Source organism: Lonchura striata, chromosome 4 (assembly GCF_050655825.1).
Source record: "Lonchura striata isolate lonStrDom1 chromosome 4, ASM5065582v1, whole genome shotgun sequence".
Taxonomy (NCBI): domain Eukaryota; kingdom Metazoa; phylum Chordata; class Aves; order Passeriformes; family Estrildidae; genus Lonchura; species Lonchura striata.
Window position 1 is genome coordinate 40603287 of NC_140706.1, and position 22454 is coordinate 40625740.

Here is a 22454-nt window from a genome sequence, read left to right on the forward strand (position 1 = left end):
CTTCTCTCACTTTGAAATATGCTGTGCAATCCCCAGGCATTGAAGTCATAACAGAAAGATAGCAGGACATCCTCTATGTGCCAAGGATGTTCTCATTGCCATCTCTACAGGTCACTAAATGCATTCACAGTCATTCCTCTGAAATGACCCAAATTTTGCCATTTAGAAGCTTTTTGGGGAAATCTGCAGTGAAATGCTGTCCAGCAGAACAGGAATCTAGCCAGAGTCTACCACAGATCTCTGGTAAGATGCCAGGCAAGTCACTTAAAATCAACCTTTCATATGAAGATGAGGCTGTGATTGTCTGAACTGGGCCAATACAGAAAACTCAAGCAACAAAATCTATCCTCTGAAAGCTTATTTAGACCTTCCTAAGACCATCTTAAAATCTCAAAATTCTGCCCTTATGTTTTGCCAAAGATTTGCTTTAGCAGACCTTACTGAAAAATGTAGATAATTCCACCCCCACAATACTTTAATTATTTGACTGAACACTGTAGTTACAAGCATCTTGAAAAGCCACAGAAGAGAATAATATTTATGCTTTTCTCTTCCGAGTAAGACTTGAATAGTACACCATACACACAACCTTTTGAGCAATGAAGCTAGCCCAAAACATCAAACAGCTGCTCATTACAAAGCTATCCATCTTGAGATAAATCTTGCAGATGATACACGGTCGCGCAATTAAAGACTATCATAATGCACTTATAAAGAGGTGAAACACTATTTCTAATCACATGAAAAATCCACAACCCATTTATTGGCCTCCAGTGAGGAATTTTTTTTTTTTTTCAAATACTCTAATTAAAAGAAAAGGAATAATCGGAAGAGGCCAAACCAGAATCTGGTTTCAATAAGTGCTAAAAATAAAGGTGCCTAACAACAAAAGAAGATAATCTGTATCAAGTCCGAGAGCAATGTAATTCATCAAGATGAACAAAATCATAACTATCAGCAGCTGCTGCAGCTAACAGGTCACTACTACCTAGACAGAGCTTTTTCATGAATCTATTTTTTGCTCCAGAAACGTATATAGAAACAAGAAAAAGCTTAGCAACTCTAGCCATCTGATCACAACACCACACCTCTTTTCCTAACTTAGAAGAGCTGTGTGATGCTCACTCAAGTGATAAATAACTATATCACACTACATTTATTATATGAGTCAAGGAAAAATACTGATGATCTCTTCCAGTACCAGAAAATTATTTCTGGTATAGTTCTAGATTTCTTAGGAAAGCATGCCAACAGCATGCTTTACTACACATCCAAGTAAAATAAACATATTTGAACAATCCCCATTCAAGACTTTTCCTCAAAATATCATTCATTTCCTTCTCTTTCCTGGGAGGGAAGGGACCCCTAGCACATGGCCACAAATCTTTGTGAATTTAAATATGGTAAGAACAACCCAAACAATTGACTTACTGCTTCCAATAATTTTTAGTAATTCAAGACAGGTTGAGCACATCAAAGACTGCAGTGCCCATGATCCCTAAAGAAGTGTCGCTGTGCCAGCAATGAAACTTGTCCTTTTTTAGCAGACTTTATTTCAATTACACCTGAAGTAAAAATATACTGTCTTACAGGTTGTCCATAAGTCACTCCAATGTATTGTGCAATTCATGAGTTGTTAATCATTACACAGTCATACAAGAACTATGCATCTCAAGTCCCATTTTTACAGGTCATTATACCTGTCGATTTTTTAATTTTGTTTTTTTTAGTTGACCTTGAGTAAAGTTCCTATGAATAATAGATACAAAGAAAAAAGAGAAATTAGGTCAAAAGCTAACATCTTACAAGGCCAAAGCCTGCAATGGGAACCTTCATACACTAGACCTTCATGTGATTTTTTTTTCCACATAATAAACCAAGTATCAGATGCAATGTGTGAAGCTCGTCAAGAGATTGTTTGAACATCCACAAAATAATATTTTTTGCAACACCATTCATCTTCCTAAAATTTAAGATTAGGAAAATTATAATGAAAGCCCTACAAAGGTGCTTGAGAGGACTCCAATAACCAGCAAGGACACAGCCAAACATAATGAACCTACTGAAGATACCCCATCCCTGGAAGTGTTCAAGGCCAGGCTGCATGGGGCTTTGAGTAACCTGGTCTAGTAGAAGGTGTCCCTGTCCATGGCAGAGGGGTTGGAAGAAGATGGTCTTTAAGGACTCTTCCAACCCAAACAATTCTAAGATTCCTTTAATTACACAAAATCTGGTAAAGTACATCTAATACAAGAACTAAGCAAAAGTATTTTTGCAACAACCCTGCTTTAATTTCTCTGACATCTTTCACCCAGAGCATAATTTTACTCCCTGTTAAACAGATAACAGTAGTTGTGTATCAAGGAACACCACTTTTAGATATGTGCCTGCAGCACCGCTTCAAACTCCTCCAATTTATGAAATATGAGGCATGTAACACCAATACACTTGATTGATGCAGCTGACTTTATTTTTTATATTTAAAAAATCTAGGAAACACAAGAGCATTTTTATATTCTTCGTCTCTCCATTTTCCCTATGATTAAAACAATGGCCAGTCTGCATACCACTTTCACAGAATAAAAGATTGAAACCATATCCCTCATTCCCTAACTAAACTAGTGTGAAATTAAGATTTAAGCATTAATTAATTAAGAAATTATGATTAACAGCATTAAGTAAAATTAATTCACAGAAATTTGTGAAACCTTGCACGGGAAATTTTTGCAGTCAGTTCCAGATTGGAACTGAATTTTGCATTCAGTTCCAGCAAATCAAGCTGTGAGACTCTGAGTGGGGATGTCACAAAAGTAATTAAGCCTCTCTCCTTGAAATAAGTTCAAGTCAGATATCAATAAAATATTTATAATTCTGGGAACATACTAACATGAAAATAACTCATTACCAGAAATTATTAATTCAAGAAGTTTTTCCTCTTAGGCAAAGTAAGATAGACTCTTATGCCTTGGAACTCCAAGCTCCCCTTCCCTCTCTATGAAAAAATTCACATCTTCCAAGGAAAATAATGTCTACCTGGTGAACAGGCATGAAAATTTTACTGCTAAAGCAGTGGTTTTTGCTGAGCTAGTCTGTGTCCTAACAGTTTAATTTTAAAGTTCTATATAGTCTTTAAACTATGTCCTTTTTTAATGCAAAATCTGCAACTGCACGTCAGACTGTATGATTTCTTTCTCTTGTATATATGGGGACATTTGTAAAGCAATACCTTGACCTTTTTTCTTTTATTTTTTCTACATTTTAGTCCAGTCTCCATTTCGGAGAGTGAAATTCACCTCTGTGATTTAAATACCTCAAAGTTATACAACTAGAATATGACAGAGTTTGTGATGTAGAGTTTCTAAAAAGCTAGTTCATTTTTTTTCCTTTATCTATAAGTACTTATTTAATATCAGTTAAACTTGTTGTACTACCAGAGTAAATCTAGAACTTTTTATCTACATTCTTTGGAGAGGAGAAAGAACAGGAAAACATAGCAATACATATGCAGCTTTTTTATTTTCTTTTATTCCTATTTGCAAATTCAAAGTAACCTATTCTATTTCAGCTTCTTCAGTGCTTGAGTTTCAGGAGGAAAAAAGGCGGGTTATGTTTGGGGTTTTTTTTAGATTAAGTTCTAAATATTTCATGAACATCAAACAGTTTGGTTACATGAACTCCCTTATACTTAGAATGTAATTAACAAGGGAAAGGAACAAAACAGTCTACAATAAGAAACTGTGATATGTTGCTACAGGTGTAGGAAAAATTCACTGGACACATTTTAAAACATTTCCACATTACTTTCTGTATTTCTACACAAACACTGAATTCTTGCAAAAAAAAATGTTCTTCCTTCAAAAAGTTCCTGCTATCACCTCTTCCTACTATTTATGATTCTTTAACTGCATCTGCTGACTATACTGTTCACATTCTCATGTGCATTCTAAGACACAGTAGTCACAGAACACATTCATAAATATTTTCTCAAGAAACAATTTTTAAGGTTGAAAACTATATTGAACCATATAAAATCTAGCATGAAGGTTTAAACATTTTAACTGAGCAATAAGGTTCCATACATTTTTATAGAACTTACAGAACCTTTTTGTCATGCAAAACCTAAATTCCTAATTCCTGACACCTGAGGCCTTGTTAAATAATGTTTGCTCTTCTGCTTATGAATGCATTTTCCCCAAACAATAAACACAGGCAGCCTATGGGATTAAAGCATGACAAAGGTGTAGCTGACTCATGGGATCAATTAGAAAGCATCAGTACTTATGCCTTTTGTTCATTCCATGTTTTACTAACAGTTTCTGCATTTCAGCATAAGTGTATCACAGATGCTCAACGCCATGCTACAAGGCAAAACTACACTAGTACCACACACTAGACAGAAAAAATCTATTCTTATCATCCCCTACAATTATATCACTTGTTATACAGCTTACATATTGCTTTAAAGTTTTAACAAATGCATAATGATTTTAAATGAATGCTCAAAGCTTCCTGTCCAACCAAAGCATGTCAGCATTTTTTCAGTAAATTTTTAACATTCAAAAAGAGCCTACAGAGTTGCCTTTTTTAAGCTAAAAACAATTTCAATACAGCCACCGACATTAATGCCACCTCAGGTACAGCTTTCCCTCCAAACCCACTATTAAATCCACAAGCAGGAAAGCCAGTGAGCAGGAAGACAAGCAGCTTCAATCTCCATGCAGTTTGCCCGTGACAGGTTATTGATAGAACAAACAGAATTTGCAATACTTACTGAGTGTTTCTCCTGCTGGCCCATAACTCCATGGTTAGCTGGGATTGCAAGTGGTTTCATAATGAAGAAACATAAGCTGAACTGAATTTACACATCATGTACCAATTTCTTATGGATGGCAAGTCACCCTCTACAGCATTAAATTAAAAAGAGGCGGAGGGGGTGAAACCAAGCTGGAGCTAAAAGTGTCACTACTGGTAAGCTCAAAACCCCCCTCGCACTTGTAGTGCAGAGCAGCAATCCGAATGACGGCGTTAGTCTCCATTTTTGCAACACTCAAAGTCAAAGCGTGTCAGGACGTACAGAGCCTGATGAAACCCTACATATCCAGCATCCATTCAAGGGAACAAAACCATTCCCTGAGCCTGAGGAATGGGAAAGGGGGGGAAAAAAAAAAAAAGGACCAAAAAAAAAAAAAAACTAAAATGGCTGACTGCACAGAGACTCCCTCAAAAAGGCTTAATACAGTATTATATTGGTCAGGGTGCAGGAACCAGCCTCCAGCACTCAGCCAAGCATTGTTAATACTCCTGTTTCATTTGCAATCACACACTCACAAATGCAGCCTCCCCCCTCCCGCCAGCACTACCCTGCACTCCCCCAAAATCAGGGCAGCGCAGACGAATAGGGACCTCCTCCCCTGGCTGCTAATGATGCTGACAGAGTAGTGACCAGTGATCCCTGTTCCACTCAGCTAACCAAGTTTGCACAATTAATCTCAGCAGCATGACATTGATGGGCATTTAATTTTATGATGCCTGTTCCTCACAATCGAGACAAGCACTTCTACCGCCCAAAGAGTCAGCAACAAAAATACAACAGTTACACACACAAAAACCCAGAGAATCATGAGTCTGAATGCAATACGCCAATATAATTACGTTATTGTGCTTACTTTGGAAGACCATGGCTGCAGGCAGTTGGCATAGCAACGCACAAGGAAAGCCATTTCCTGGGTAGAAAGAATGCTTCCTTTTCTAAATAAAAAATTCCTCTTAGGATACAAACGGCATTGCTGCTTCCTGCAGAAAGCAAAGACACTGAAGTCTGTCTCTTAACCTGCACACAGGCACACACTCAATGCAGTTCGAGTGATGTAAGTAGATTTCTCTCTCTCGCTCTCTCTCCTCTCCCTCCCTCTCCCTTTATCCACCGAAATATTCGAGTCGAATGGAAGACACATTCCTAGAGGCTCGCCCCCTCTGATACTTAACTGTTTCACTCATTAAGGTAGAGATGGACAATGCAGATAGAACAGCAAGCTTCTGCCTGTGTCTGCTATCAGCCTCGGAAGATCAAGGCATCCCCAGAGGGGAGGGATCCGTTCGCTGCTGGCTCCTAAGAATATCACCGAAGTCAGGGTGGGAATGAGGACCCACGTTTACCTCGCCAAATCCTGAGCTGAACACGACTTTTCAAGAAGATATGCTAAAGCAGAGATACCACCTCCCTTTCCTCCCCCCACCCAAAAGAGAGCTGCTGCAGAGCTGTAAACATTTTTATCACGTATTTACAAACAGTGCACTTGATGAGCTCGCTCAGATTTTCAGCAGCTTTGCCCTTTCACAGGCCAGAGACATCCACCCACAGGGAGTGGGAGGTACATGTCCAGGCACCTTTAACACACCATTTCAAGCCTTTCTTGAGCTCCTGCTTCTCCTTGCACACTGAGTACACAAATTCTACGTAAAACAGACAGGTATACAGGCAGTGGAAGAGATTGACATAAATATGGCATTTTTAATTCTCCCCTCAGAATGTAATTATATCTTAAACTCAGAAATGTCTCCAGTCACTCCCGTTTACACTACACCCCTTCTTACACCGTTTTGGTAAAATCATGCTGCAGAGGAGCTGAAAGGCAACAGGGATGTGCTCAAGCAACAAGAAATTGTCAGCCCCGTACAACGCCCCTCTTAAGTGTCTCGGGTTTGTACCACCTGACATAGGAGTGCCCAAGCCAGGCACATGACACACTTCATAGTCTTCAACTTTAGTACAGTTCTCTGTAACATCTTTACAACACATTCTTTAAAATCAGAGACCATCTGGCCTTACAATAACTTCAAAGTGGGGTTTTTTTCCCCAACAAGGACAATAGAAAAAAAACAGTTGTTACAGAGGCAAAATACACAGGAAAAAAAAAAACAAATGGATACTACATAATGCAATGCCATACAATCTGCAGCTGCCTTCCCCCAAATTAACATGTACACCAATAATGAGCTTAGTTTGTTATACATTGATTTCCTTCATTCCTGGCAATCATTGCTAGCAAATGAGGCTATAAAAATTACTGGAAATGAATTCTAGTAACAGCGGAGGAGATCCTGAAATAATCCAGTCTATTTTTTGCAGAATTCTTTAATGGATACAGTAACATATACAACATCTTTTAAATTGAATGTATTTACATTTATGTGAGTTTAATGACACTTATGACCTCGGACTTCAATATATTCTAAAAGATAAGTTATTCTTTAAATTATTAAATTAGAATAATTAGTTTAGAATTTTGAAATTCTCTGTCATGTGCCAGTGCAACTAACAGATGATTTTAAAACATGAAATTATGCTTAAGCCTTGTAAAACAGTTTAATGCTGAGCACAATCAATTTTCTGATGAAGTGCTGATTAGAAGTAGCAGAAGTTACAAATTCATGGAAGCTTAGGCAAACCCTCTCTAGTACAAAATTTAAAAATGCTACTTGTTGACAAAGCAATTAAAACCCTCTTCAGTCTGACTGGGTGGCCTTGTGGTTAACACCATGAGCAGAATTTGAGTATTTTATGCTCATGTCAATAAAAAAATGATGTTCTGCCAAAACAGAAACATCTCCCCAGTGCAGGAAGGCAGTACACCACTTTCTGAACTCTGTCACACACACAGCTATCAACATGCATCCTCTCTGCATCGGTTGCTGTTTCCAGATAAAATCCAGCATAGGTTTCTGTGCCATAAGCCTTCACAAGTAACATGGAAATATGATTAAACCCATCAAAATAGTAGTGAAATACAAAACTTTCATATAACTTTCCCATGAAACACTTTCTTGCTACTTATGCTGGTCACCACTGTACACCTCTACTCATCTGTTAGTAAATTAAGCCAGTACTTTGTCCATGAATGCAAACCTTTTTATTAATCTAACGAAGTTTAATTGATGTTTACATGCATCAGACTGACAAAAACTTTGTGATTTCCAAAACAGAGAAACAAGCCTCAACATGTGAAAAGTGACATTTATGAAATTAACACGACATTTATGAAATTAATTTATGAAACTGACAGCTGCTTTATGAAATTTTTGAAATTAGGTGAAGACAACACCACTCACAGACAATTTGTGAGCCAAAACAGTTTTAAGAATAAATGGTCGATTCCATTTCCCTACTCCTTCCTCCTCAACTACCACCATTTCCAGGTATGGTGTGACTGTACGTACAGTCAGAAAATTTTTCAGTTTAGAAAATACTCTCATATAATTTATTTTAAAAAATAAAAATTAAAGTAGAAATCCAGTGAATTGTTACAGTGAAAAAACATTGGAATTTAAATCAGTGTAAAACACAAAAACAATATATTGTGGCAAGTTTATATTATAAACAAGTATAAATACATCACAGAAAGCCAATCTGCAACTTCCTGTTCATGGGTTTTACAAAACCCATTGCTTAGACTTAAAAGTTGCAGGGGTGGCGGAGAAGGCAAGACAGTTTTGCAACAGTTTTTAGGCTATTAAAGTGAAGTGTTAATAAACCTGAGATTCAATAATTGCACATATGAGCTATCAAATACTGTATGTATTTTTTTAAAAAATCTAGTATTCCTTTATGAGCCACAGAAAAGAAAATTTAAAAGCCATTTCAAAAGCAACTACAAATGTATGGACATCCTAGGACTACCCCATAGGATTAGGGATTCACAAGCAAAACTGAATTCTACATAGGAATTGATAGAGATCTCAGCAGCATGTTATCATCTGACTATAATATCTCTCAACTATTTTACATTCCAGACCATCATCTCATATGGATACCATTCTCCTAAGCAGTGCCAACAATGCCTGGAGTATTAAACCTTTCTAGGTTAATGACAAATGCTGCAACAACAAATTACCTTAATTCCTCAGTTTTAAGCAGTTACCTTAACTCACAACTCTTTACAGAAGTACTTAAATTTTTATACAGATTACATACACAGAGACCATTCTTTTCCTGAAGTACCTCGAAATCAGAAATTATCAGCACATTTCCCCCTTCCCTTTAAACACAATGTAAAGTATCATTTCTTTCATGTTCAAATACCTAATCAAAAACCAACAGAACACTCTAAGGTCACTGAGTTTACTATCACTGCGTGATTCCAGTGGCTAGAAAAAACATTCACAGTGAAGGGACAATTACACAGATATTACACAGCTGTGTAGGTGGAATAACAGACAACTAAATTGAAGAGTGCAAGGATGTAGTACATAATTTTAAGGAAAATAAGGCAGACCTATCTTCTCTTTCCCCATCCTCCTCACTTGGAAAGAAGTGGAAGTTTAAAACTTAAATTTAAGCTCAGGGCTATTGGACACAAAACTGCTAAAGCTCCCAGGAGCAAGCTTCTGAATTTTATAATGCTGGTGTTCTCTGCCTCCCAGTAACCTTACCAGAGAGATGACTACATAATAATCTGTTGCTCCCATCAGATTTAAAAACCCCAACTGAAACCACTAAAAACCCAGAACAACAATTCACTCAAAATGCTACGATACACTTAAACGTCCCATACAATACATAAATCTTATTCTGAAGTATTCAGACAAATTTACTGCCAACAATTTAAATCTCTGGCTGTATGACCTGATTTCATGCAAATGAGTTCCTATATATCAGCATAAAGCATAGGGGACAGTCTAGGCATAGCTATCCCTATTATACTATAGTATTTTCTCAAGAACTTTGAGAATTTTAAGTAAAACTGTTGAATAGAAGAATATTATCATATATGTTCTCCAAGATACTAAAATACTGCTTTGGCCAAAACACACAGATAAAGTAACAGTATTCACCACATTATTGTTTTTAATTCATAAGGCTGCGGCACTGCCACCACTGTAATGATGATCACTGCACAACTAGTGACACCAAAGCAAGACTTACAATGGACTGGTGTGTGCTGTTTTGATAACACATTTACTAATGTTACAGACCATCTGAACAAATGCCCTTCTGTTGAACTGCTGCTGCAGATGAATCTATAATCCAGATCTTTAAAATAATGACAAGCCCAGAGCAGTCAGGCTGGTGCCTCAGCTGGGTGTATGTACCATAGACTGCCAATCTTCCCTCTGACAGCAGACTCATTTTGTCACCTTCGGCGAACAGCTCTGCTTTCAGTACAGCAAACTTTTTATTTGCATGCCATCCATCTTAAAATGGGAGCAACATATAGTATTCATCTAAAATACTTACCATCAAAATCTCTTATGTTGGACAGCTATGTTAGAGCAGATACGATGAAAACCTATGGATGGTCACTCATCCAAAATGTGACAAGATGTCTTATTTCCAGAATATCTTTCAAAATCATATATGACATACATATATATGTATGTTTGTGAAGTCACTTTATGTGATGTTTAACTGATTTACCTATGATTTTTACACAAAACAAAGCGTTCGTTTTTACACAAGCCAAAAGTTGAATGCATGGCTTTAAAATTATACATTATCATTATTAAATTTAAAAATATGGCATAAAATTAGTAATATTAACTACTTCAGTTGGCAGAATGGTCACAGATTGGTTTCATTTCTTTAACTGTTTCAGTACTTCAGAAGTGGAAAAAATGCATCATGTCAGGATAGATGGAAGTTTTCCCCCATCTTTACAAATTTTCTCACATTGGTGTAATGATTAGATTTAACAATGGCACATTAATTACACCGGAGAGGGTGAGAATGTACTTTCTGTTCTTGAACTGGGGAAAAAAGCATGAAAGCAAAACAGCAGACACACTTTTAAGGTCAAGAATCATGATGTCAAGCATGCAGGAGTAGCAATTTATCTTTACCAGATCTAAATAGCACTTTGACATCCATACCTGCTGGGGACAAGGTTCACTACTGAGATACAACTCGGCCCACTGTCTTGGAGGAAAAACAAACTAACAAAATATCTTCAAAAACTCCCACATATTATCATGTCCATACCAATTTCACAGCAGGAATCCAGGGATACAAGTCCTTCACTTATGTGAGGCAACCCTAAAATTTCACATTCTTTGTTGTAGAACAATGTAGGAAAACTTTAAAGAAGTTGGATGACTGCATAACTCTTTCATGTGTATCCCACTGCTTCACTGTAAAAATAAAACTCAGAAATTTTTCTGAAGCAAATAAACTGTCCAAATTCTATGCAGGTCATTAGTAGTCTCATTGAAACTCATTACCTGAAATACGCTGACATATTTGCATTACAAGGATGATTGTTGTGGCACAGAACTGAACGTATCTGAGACCAACCAAGACAGGGGAACAATGTCTCAATATGAAATATTAATGGATTAAAAACAAACCCCAGATTTTTCAGTCTCCTGTAAATGTTAGCTGGTTTTCTGTTGTTTTTTGTTTATTTATTCATTGAGTGACTTCAGCAGTAGTGAAGGACAGTATTTCATTCTAAGCTAATACAATATGCTTTTTTGAAGGCAACAAGGCTGGTGAGAGGCTTGGAAAACAAGCCCTGTGAGGAAAAGCTGAAGGATTTGGGGTTGTTTAGCCTGGAGAAAAGGAGACTCAGGTGACCTTATCACTCTCTACAATGCTCTGAAAGGTGGCTGTACTCAGGTGGGGGTTGGTCTCTTTCTCCAGGCAGCAACTGACAGAACAAGAGGTCACAGTCTCAAGCTGCACCAAGGGAAATATAGGTTGGATATTAGGAAAAATGTTTTTACAGAAAGGGTGAAAAAGTACTGGAATTGTCTGCCTGGAGAGGTGGTGGAGTCGCCATCCCTGGATGTGTTTTAAAAAAATAACCAAAACCTGAATATGGCACTTGGTGCCATGGCTTAGTTGAGGTGTTAGGATATGGGTTGGACTCTATGATCTTGAAGGTATTTTCCAACCTTGTGATTCTGTGTGTGTGTGGTTCTAACAGTTTCTTACTTAGAACCTTTAAGAGAGAATCTGAAATTCTGTTCAGGGTGCAGACGTAGATGGGACCAGCAGAAAACCACCTGTCTGTTCATCTTTTTTATTTGCATACTTGGACATCTCCCAGGGTAACTTATTACTTATCTCTGGTGTTTTGAGGAAATTTAACTTTGAAAGACCTGATTGCTGTTAGAGATTATTTTCACTCACTTTAGCTGCCTGTTGGAAGGAAATAACTCATTTTTGTCTCCAGTCATAGTCTCATGCCAGGAGACTCTCTGAAGAGCCTGCTCCAGGGGTTCCCAATTAAAATCAACACTGAAGAGTTTATTAGTGTAAGATCATTTTCTTTTGGGAGAACTCTCTCCTTGTGCCCTTGCATATCCTCTCTTGTGTAATGCACCATGCACTAGCATATCTTGAGAGCTTTGTGCCCTGCATCTAGCAACTTTACGGAAATAATTTATACAAATCTCTTATTAGTAACAAACCCCATGCAATTTCACATGTACTTTTCTTTAAAAATAATAACCAAGCAAAATAAGCCAAATTGGTTTTCTATAGGAAAAAAGTCAAACCATGACATCATATCCTTCAAATAAAGAAAACTTAATATAAAAGTCTAAGAAATGCCCTTTCCCTTTCCTCTTCCCTAATCAAATAAATCAGGAAGTCAACTACCATCAGTTGATGGATGCCCCATCTTTTCCCTTGCAATTACAAGATCAGCTACCTAGATTCAGAAGTGTTAAATAAAAACAGGTAGAAGTGCACCTACCAGACTGAGTTTCCCTTGTACAGTTTCATATTCCAAGACTGGTGTCAGAATTCTTGCTTTTAAAGCGGTCTTTTGTGCACCACAGATCATTTGAAAACTTTAAAACCAGTTAGCTGCAGGCCTTTACATTCACCAAATTAGTGTTCAAGAGTAATATATAATTTAGAAGTAAAAGGAAGGAAAAGTAAAATATTTTATATTGTAGGACATTCACACACACACATATAAAATAATGAAAAAGTGTGAGAACACAGTATGTGTAAGTTTTCTGCCACAGACATCAACAACACACGTAACATGCAGCTGTTCCAGGCGCATGTTAAAACTTTACTGTCTGAAAATTCATATATAATTAAGGCTAACCACTCAAACCTAAAGCCCAGCTCCCAATACCCATTACATATACAAAATAATCCTAACACTTTAATTAGACCTTACATTTTTAAAAAGCGTTTTTTAAGGAAAAAAAAAAATTTCCATCGAAAAAGTGCAAATACAAGGAATTTAAAAAGTGCATTAAAAGTATGTCTACACAATAGGATGGTGAAGGGCAGGGAAAGAATTCACATACAAACCTTGTGGTAAATTCAAGGTAACTACTTTGCTTTACTTAGGAGTTGTTAACTCTCCAGAAATGAACTGTTACTCAATGAAGGAAGCAAGCATGGATAATGGCATTTACACTCAGCAGGATCTAGCCTGGGCACTGTAATACACACATCTACCCAATAAAGTTGAAAATGGTTTATCCATCACACATTAGACACACTCCAGCACCTCAATGTCCTTTTTGTAGAGAGAGGCCCGAAACTTAACAGAGGATTCCAGGAGTGGCCTCACCAGTTCTGAGTACAAGGTGATAATCACTGCTGATCCAGGCCAGAATGCCATTTGTCTTCTTCCAAATTGGATCATTAAATTTTCCCCATGTTTCAATTCTATACTTTCTTAGTTGCTTAGGATATTTTAACTACTAAATTTGTTGTTTTTTTTTTTTTTTAACAGCTTTGAAATTCCCTCAGCAAAATGATAATTTGAAACTAGCCAAGTCAAATACAAGGCTTTATTAAAAGTACTCAGAAGCACCTAATAATACTAGTAATTTTATCTTTAAGTCATTATGCTAAGCTCAGGTCACATAACAGTGGCTCAGATGCTTGGGAAAAAAATGAACTGATAGCTGCTTTCCATCCTTTAGTGGGAAAATAATTGCACTATTACCATCACTCATGATACTTGCCTGTACAGAAATGCCAGTGCTGAAAGGATCTGTACTGGCATTCTACAAATATAATATGACAGATCCCATTTTCCCATATGTACTTTATATACAAACAGTGTTTCTAACTGAACAACCCCATGTTAATGAGGATATCTTTTTACACATGTATATATTTTCTTTTTTCATTTTCCTCAGCTCTAATCACAAAATCTGCTGAGTTGGAAGGGACCCACAAGGATCATCTAGTCCAACTGGATGAAATACAGTATTTGTATTTAGTTACATTATGCAATGATCAATTTAGAAAAGAGTTATGAAGCACCCACTTTTCTGCTGCATGAACAACTTTCTGCTTTGATGACATACCTCACATTTAGTTTTATACCCTACATCTCAGAAAAACAATCCTTTATACAGTATAAAACAGCACATCACAAGTCAGTAGCAGCAATAAAATCATGCTACTTTGGAAAATGTAGGTGGTTATTAACCAAAGTTTTACAAAAGTATGGTCATTGTCAACTCTACAAGCTGTAACCAGGACCTAGTGTCATTAATATGTCAAAAAAAAACCCTCAGAAATATTACTGACACTTCAGTTGCAGAAAATACTGCATGGCTTCAATGTTTCTCTGAGTTTCCACATTTAATCACAACTACAAATCCAGTTAGGACATCAATGTGAGCCCTTCCAAAGGGAATGGAAGAACAGTAAATCTCAATGGATATAAGAGTTCTGCAGTAAGGATGATGTAATTTACAAAAATAGACAACCTCTGAGAGAAGCTGCAAGTTGAGTAAATAACGCGCTGCATGTCATTAATTTTGCATTAGCTTGCCAGTAGTAATTACTAAAAGGATGATGAACTAACAATTTCACTTTGCTTTGGGTGCTACACAAAATGATAGCTTTGCTCATATATTAATAATAATACAAAACTTAATACATAACTTGAAACAATAACAATCCCTTACAACAGAGATGAAGAAAGGAAGCTGTGAGGCTAAAATGATGGTTTTGCCAGAAAATACAGAACACAGGGATGGGAGTTACTTATTGCCATTATAACATTACTAGTGGATGCTCCCATGAAGAAACATCCAACTCCCATTAAAAAAATTGTTACCATGAGCTGCCCAAATCATCTCAAGCACTTTGCATTTCAGGTAAAATTATCCCAAAGTTTTTGTAGTGTCTCACTTCAAAATGCACCTAACATGGATAACACAGTCACACTCTTCAGGAATTAATGCTACTGGATGAGTTCAAATATAAAGACTATGTCTACCTATTTAGTATTTTGTATTACTTCCCATTATGATGTGCACACCAAGCTCAATTGCAATCATGAGCAGATCATCACCATCATGGAATAATAAAAGCAGTTGCTTTTGAAATTACACACTGGATTTTGTAGATGAAGAAAAGAAAAGGCTAAAATCCTTTTAGCCGTCCTGGTAAAAGGACACTCACACTTGGCATTGTTCAGAACTAGCCCCTTTATTAATGAGCTAATCAATACATTTTACTTTCAACATGAACATTAGAAATGTTAAATTATTTTATACTGTCTCGTTATTAATAGAGACAAGTTTGTTTGGGCAAACAAGCATGCATTATCTATGCTAACATGTTTAAAACTGCATACCATACTACTTCTCATCAGCAATACTCTGCAAATTTAGGTGTGTACACAATTATGTTTTTCTGCTGACATTACTTAAATTAATTTGTGTCATAACCAGGAACAGAGTGAGTTCAGTTCAACTTTTATTTAAAAATAAATAAAAGCAACCTTCTTGCTTTCATTTTGCCTAAGCCACAGAGCAGAACCTTCTTAGCTTCCTTCCTCTTCACATTTTTCTTCTATCTGGGGAAAACCAGTTACCAGCAAGTTTGAAAATTGAACCTATTTAAATAGATCCAGATACCATAACTCGTATGAGCCTCTAAAGCCAAAACCCTTGAACATCCAAACATTTCTGACAACCAAGTGTATTTGTCCCCACTTGTTTCTCTGGGCACTGTTTTCCTTTGTAAATATACTTGCAACACTCCTAAGAGCAAGGAGGCTTTAAAAAATTGTTTTTCCCTCCAACTTCTCCACATCTTTTACACCTTTTCAAAAAGTCAAGCTTTCATTGGGTCCACCACACTTTCTTGTCCACTCTCCCATCAAATAAATTTCTTAGATGTGATTCTTTCTTCCTGACAGCAAGCTTTTCTTGTTGTTAATGTGAATACTCATTACTAAGTCTGCTGTTTGTATTTTGTTTTATTAAGTGATCTTGTATTACAATGGAAGTTCTATATATTTCTAAAAATTATCAGGAATATTAAAAGCTGCAGCTATTTACAGGCATGAAAGATTGACAGTGTTCCTTTAAACAGATTTCTTGTAGACTGGGTATCTGGCAACTTTTTCTACTGATTCAAACTAATTTAAAACAAGTGAAATGCCACAAGACAACTAAGTACATTAGAACACTGGCATCAATTTACCATGCAAAACACAATGCACTAACATGAATGCAGTTTATCATACTACTGCAAAGTCCACACTGTTGAAAAGCAACACATGTGAGGTATTTCATGATCATACGTAATGTGGTCCATGGAAGGACATGCAACAACATATATTTTACAACATAAGCAAACATGCAGAGAAGCAATGGTATTTTGCTGGTTTTTAACATTAAATCTCATCCCAAAATATACTGGACTTCTGTAACAAAGTGATAAAAATTGAATCAACTTCTTGGAATTCTCATCTACTGTGCTAACAACCAGAAAACACTGCTTGTCATCTTATAACTTCCATATTGCCTCAGTAGCCACATGCTGAATAAAGGAGAAGAGCCAGGGTTTTGCATCAAATTCAGGCAGAAAAAAATTATGGGTTTTTTTGGTAATCTTTCCTAAGTGTAGCAATATGATACGCAACAGTTTTATAATGTTGTTTTGCACACAAAAGAAAGATAAAGGCAAATTTGTTTCATAAAACAGAACAATCTGAACATAAATTTCTAATCCAGGTAATTTTACATTCTTGGCAGACAATGGGAATCCAAAGCTTTTCAGGAAAAAAAAAAAAAAAAGGCTACTTTGCCAATGCTTTCCACTATTAGTTTTAAAAGAAGATAGGGGCAAGAAGAACGTTTTCTACAATTTGCTACTAAATGAGTAGGCTCTTATCCTTTTCTAAAAATAGCACACACAAAAAATAAAAGATAGAAAAAACTCTCATGCTTATCCTTTCAGGGAGTCATGGCTGCAGATCAGATTTGACTCAGCAGCATTAGATATGGTATAATTTCCAGCCCTCCTTTCATTCACATTTTCAGTCAACTCCTTCAAATAAAATCCAGAAGGAATACTTGTCTGCCCTAAACACATCTCACAGTGCTCCACAGCAGCGTGTGAGGATAAAATTGTTACATGCCTGTAACTGGGGTAGAAGCTGGGGTTATTGATGCCTCTGTGCCCACTGCTCTTTTCTTTCCAACACCGGATAAAGGGATTGTCACCCCACGTGAATCTCAAGCTGAATGCACAAGGAAGGCTACTACAGGCAGAGAGCCCTTTTGCAGTGACTGCAGCAGCTGGCTGGCAATGCTCTAGCAGCAAATTTCATAAGCCTGTTAACTAAGTCAAATTTAGAGAGATTCACACAGAGTAAAACACCACACACCATCTTTCTGTTCAGGACTATCTGCAGGTGCTTCAGCATTATTTTTACAGGCCTTCCTGCATCTCTTTAAATGCACCTCAGTAAGGTTTGATACTTTCCCTTTAGCAAAGTAAAGACTACAGTACAGACTAGTAAAAGTCCACATCTCAGTTTACATACCAAGTCTAGAGAGACACAAGAATCACAGACTAGGGAGTTGCAAATCACTGCTTTTAATCTCTATGCCACTAAAGAATAGCACCTTATTTTGGACAAAGTGATTTTTCCTTTATGAGCTTGTGTCAATTTATGCCAAATATTCCATACATTATATACAGAATAGCCATCTCAGCAACACTCAGACCGAGTATGACTAATGCTTCACAGATGCATTGAAGCAGCCGCAAAGTTTACTGGCAGTAAGATATTACAAGAAAGTCTATCCTTTATTAAAATCTTTTCACAGATGACTATTCACTTTTAAAGTATTAAAAACAACAACAACAACAACAAAAAACCAACAAACAACAGTCTAAAGAAGAAGTAAAGCCATGTAGGCTTTTGGGAGAATGGGTTCACAGTTGTTTCAGTCAAATCATTCTGAACAAAGTCTTTACACTTAAAATATGATGTAGCCTTAAGTACAGGTACACACAGAATGAAAATCAAGATTTAAGAGTTAAAGTCCTATTTCTACTATTAAGTAAGGAGGCATTAACACTAACCTAGTTAAAGATGTTTCTGATACATGAGAAGCACAAATATTTTCTAGATTCAAGTGAGAGCAGCTCAAACTTATCAGCTTTGGGTTTTTTTGTTTGTTTTTGTTTTGGTGTTTTGTTTTTGGTTTTTTTGTTTTGTTTTTTTTTTCAAAAAAAAGAACTGATCAATTTTACCAAACTATAAAGATGGTTAAAAAAGGATGTAAATTCATCTATGTGGTAAAACACATTAATTTCATTTCCATATATGACAAAGTTTCTATTTTCCTTACCCTAGAAATCACCAACACTTGTCCCAAAAGTAACATGCCTAAGTACTGATACTCATTAGATTTCACTTCAAATGATCTTTCAAACATTATGGTAAGTTATAAAATACTAGAAAGTCTTTCAAATTCCTATCATAATCTGAGAAGTACATTATCATTCTTAAACATAGTGTTTTAGTAGCCATAGGTTACTTAGGATCATGCCACTGAAAAACTGGGGAGCACTGATCCGAAGGTAAGGAACTGGGTTCCTAAAACAAGTGTACTATACATAGTGAAGAAAGAGAACATTTCAGCCCAGAAATCACTTGTCTATGGTACTGGAAATATACTGGAACCCTCTAAGTATCTTAAAGAAATGAATTTAATAATGTGACACAAGAGGAACTTCTAAAATAAACACATTTCCTGATAAAAAAAAAAATACTAGGAGAATTGACCAAACCATTGTTTGAAGAAAGGGAGAATTTTTAACCTAAAAACTGAAGAAGTTTCAAAATTTTTTGAGCTCTATCATAAGAGATTTCTCAAGCATAAAAGTAGGGACATTTAACAATTTGATAATACACATTCTTATCAAGCTTTGTACCTCATGGATGCTCAGAATTTATTTTGGCATTGACAAGTGCAACTGCAAATGCCACTTAAGTTTAAAAGACGCCGCTCAGATCTTCAGATCACTTTGAGTGCATTTGAGGTCTCATATCAGGAAAACTTCTATATTTTGTTTGGTTTGGTACCATTCCAAGATACTTGACTTATTTGGGCACCTTCTTCTCCCTAGTTTGGCAAAGCTGTGTTTCAGATAATGGCCATTTAGACATACTTTGCCTAGAAAATCCAGCCTCTTTATACTAAGTCAGTAGAAACCATCAGAATGGAAGACAAGCATAAACACCATGGCAAAGCCTTTTTTAGTTTCTTTACTGCTCACCCTGTCACACTCCACTTCCCCATTTTACTGACATACAGGCACTAAATGGTGACAAGAGGCTAACTTTTTAAGTCAAAATCAAAGATTAAGTCCTCCGAGTCATGAAGGAGATACTTGACTAAAGCATCTGCCAAACACTAAATATTTGATATACACCCTTTGTTTATAGTTCTAATTTCCTAAACATCACAGGATGCCAAAGCAAGGAAGGTCAATCAAGCTGGGCAAGAGACATTGTGCTGTCAGTAAATTTCACCCTTACACAGGTATTTTGACAGCACAATGAGATTGCTGAACTGTCAAAGCAAAGGCTAGAAGGCAATTTTAGTCATAATGTCACATCAGTGTTATGGCATCACACCGCAAACCCACAAGTAAATTGTTAGTGGACCATACACAGTAAGTTACAATACCTGAGGTTTAGTGCATTCCTGTGAGCCAAAATGAAATGAATGCCATATAGGAGGAAAGGAAAAGATGAACATTATCAGACATGCCATAGTACATTCCACCACTATGAAGAGAATGTTAAAATCATGTTAATGAGGGTCCGCCATCCCATAGAAGTTTGCTCTACTGCAGAAAGCCATGCTGCAACAGAGCACTGCATTTAATTCCTAATTCTTAAAAAGCACACCATGCATCTGCATTTCACCTCTGCATTTTGTTCTCTGCTTTTATGCTATAGAAAACTTTCTTCAGAAAATACTGTTTGAACCTTCTGAAGAAAAGCATAGATAGTATACTGCAAATAAAGCATAATTATTTATCAACAGCCAAAATAATAATTCTACACGCTAACTCTATGGATTTAGGGTAAAACAGAATATAAGAAAATTACACATTGTGAAGATTTCAAGGATACTATGAAGCAGCTTTATTACTTTGAGTCTCATGTATGTAACACCTAAATTAGAACACATGCACAAACTTGAAGAAATTATATCATATTAATCCTTTTTCAATTTAATGCTTCTGTCCTTTTTTTATCAAAAATTTTAAAAGTAGAAACAAAGACAACACCCTGACAGATGCTGACCAAAGAATGGATGGGCAACAAGTCCACAAGATATGTGCTATAATAGGTCATAAATTCCTATGAGTTTCAAAATAAAATCCTGCTTTTTTCAGTCAATTTTTCAAGAAATTAAGACCAATAAAATGAGGTCAAAGGACATAAAATAAGAAGGGCAAAAAGACAACGCAGCCTGTAACATGTATGGTTAAAGCAATAGAAGTAACATTGCTAGAAGTGAATGAGGAAATAATGTCTACAAGATCACCAAATACTGTAAAAATAGGAGGAAATGGACCAGCATGGAAAGTCTTAACTACATTGTAAAATTAATTTGAGCTATTTTGACTCTATTTGCCTTGAAAAAAAATAATAAAGCCAGTCATAAGCATTATATTACTCTTTGAAAAGCAACATTTTACTATAATTATTGTAAATTTTACAGTTTATTTGGCAATCTCTTCCATCTCAATATGAAATCTCGCTTGCAATGGATTTCCCAGCACATACACAAAACCATTATGAACTTGCACAACAGAATAGCACAGGATGGACTTTTGCTTTTAGTACCAGCTAAACTTAGAAAAACTCATCAGGCATACCTAACGTGAAATTTATACAACAGGCAAGGACCTATGAATGCAAATGGCACTGTGTAATCTAAATACTGCCCTTCCAGAGTTAGGTACAAATCACACTGCCACTGTTTGCTAAGTACAACACACACATCTAAATAATATGAACAAAAGTAATTCTTTCTGTAATTCCTACAAAGTACAGTCCCACTTTTCTTTTTTTTTTTTTTTTCTCCAAAAACTGGCTAGTAAAATCTCTTATCTTCAAACTAAGTAAACTGGCTCAATTCACCTAAAATTTAGAAGCAATTAAAACTGCACTGAAAATTCAACCATTAAAAGCTGTTGTATAAATAAAACCAAATTGTTTGCATAAAATGTAATTATTCAAGTCATGAGGAAAAGCCTGTATAATTAACAGATGTAATCAAACATCTACACACTTACAGACACACATTGAATATACAGTGAACTGGCAAACAAGTCAAGGAATAAAGGGTAAGGAAAGAAAAATTGAAAAAGCTAGCAACTGCATTGTACCAAAGATGGCATTTTAACACCACTAAAACTCTCATCCTGCAAATATATATGTATATGGCTTACACTGTACAAAATTCAGCCCATGGAACTCAGTGAGATTAAACATGCAAAGTCATTTATGCCCACGCTTTTCTGGTTCTACCAGATTTAGGGCTTAAACAAGTAAATGAGAGCCAAAGACAAACAGCTTTTCCAGTATTTTGCTCACAGTTGTAATGAATACAAAACCAACATATTAATCTAATAGACTTTTCTCAGTTTAAAAGCCATATAAAAGATTTTGTTGAATAAGTTTTAATTATTAGTTTATTTTCATCTCAAGAGAAAATCTGGAAACTTGCATACATTGCCTTCCTCACCCCCAAAAGCAATCAAGTAAAAATGACCAAATTATTTCCTCTGTGATGGGCCTACTATATAGCTCACTAAAGTCCAAGTATAAAGGGCAAATACCACAAGAAGTTAATTTCAATTTTACATTTCAGTTCTCGATTCCAAAAAGAAATGACAGATTTAACCCAATTTGGTGCACTGCAATGCAGCACAGTCCATTTCAGGCAACACCTGTACTTGTTATCACATATGTGAATGAGTGCTTCACTCACTGACCTTTTAACACAGTACACTAAACTAATTCTACTGTTACTTAATAGAAAAGGAAATGAAAACAGAATTTCCTTAACAATTTCCCATAATGATTGGAACATTAAAAAATAATACACAACATTCACAGCCATAAGAAACTTACTTTCAACTGTGGACTAAGATGCAAGCAACACACATGTTCACATACTGATGGAGCCACATTCAC

The 22454-nt window shown here is 36.1% G+C and overlaps 1 protein-coding gene across 8 annotated transcripts in view; it reads right to left on the reverse strand.

The window, feature by feature from the left end:
- RAPGEF2 (Rap guanine nucleotide exchange factor 2) overlaps positions 1-22454 on the reverse strand; it is a 182998-nt gene that overhangs the window by 63341 nt on the left and 97203 nt on the right. For 4 of the 8 annotated variants that reach the window (XM_021536559.4, XM_021536560.3, XM_021536557.3 and 1 more), the window contains exon 7: positions 19927-19944. The exons of 2 other annotated variants lie outside the window; for them this stretch is intronic. In XM_021536559.4, coding sequence (XP_021392234.3) covers positions 19927-19944 — 18 coding nt within the window. 2 more of the 8 variants (XM_085578861.1, XM_021536562.4) reach the window with 2 other exon arrangements.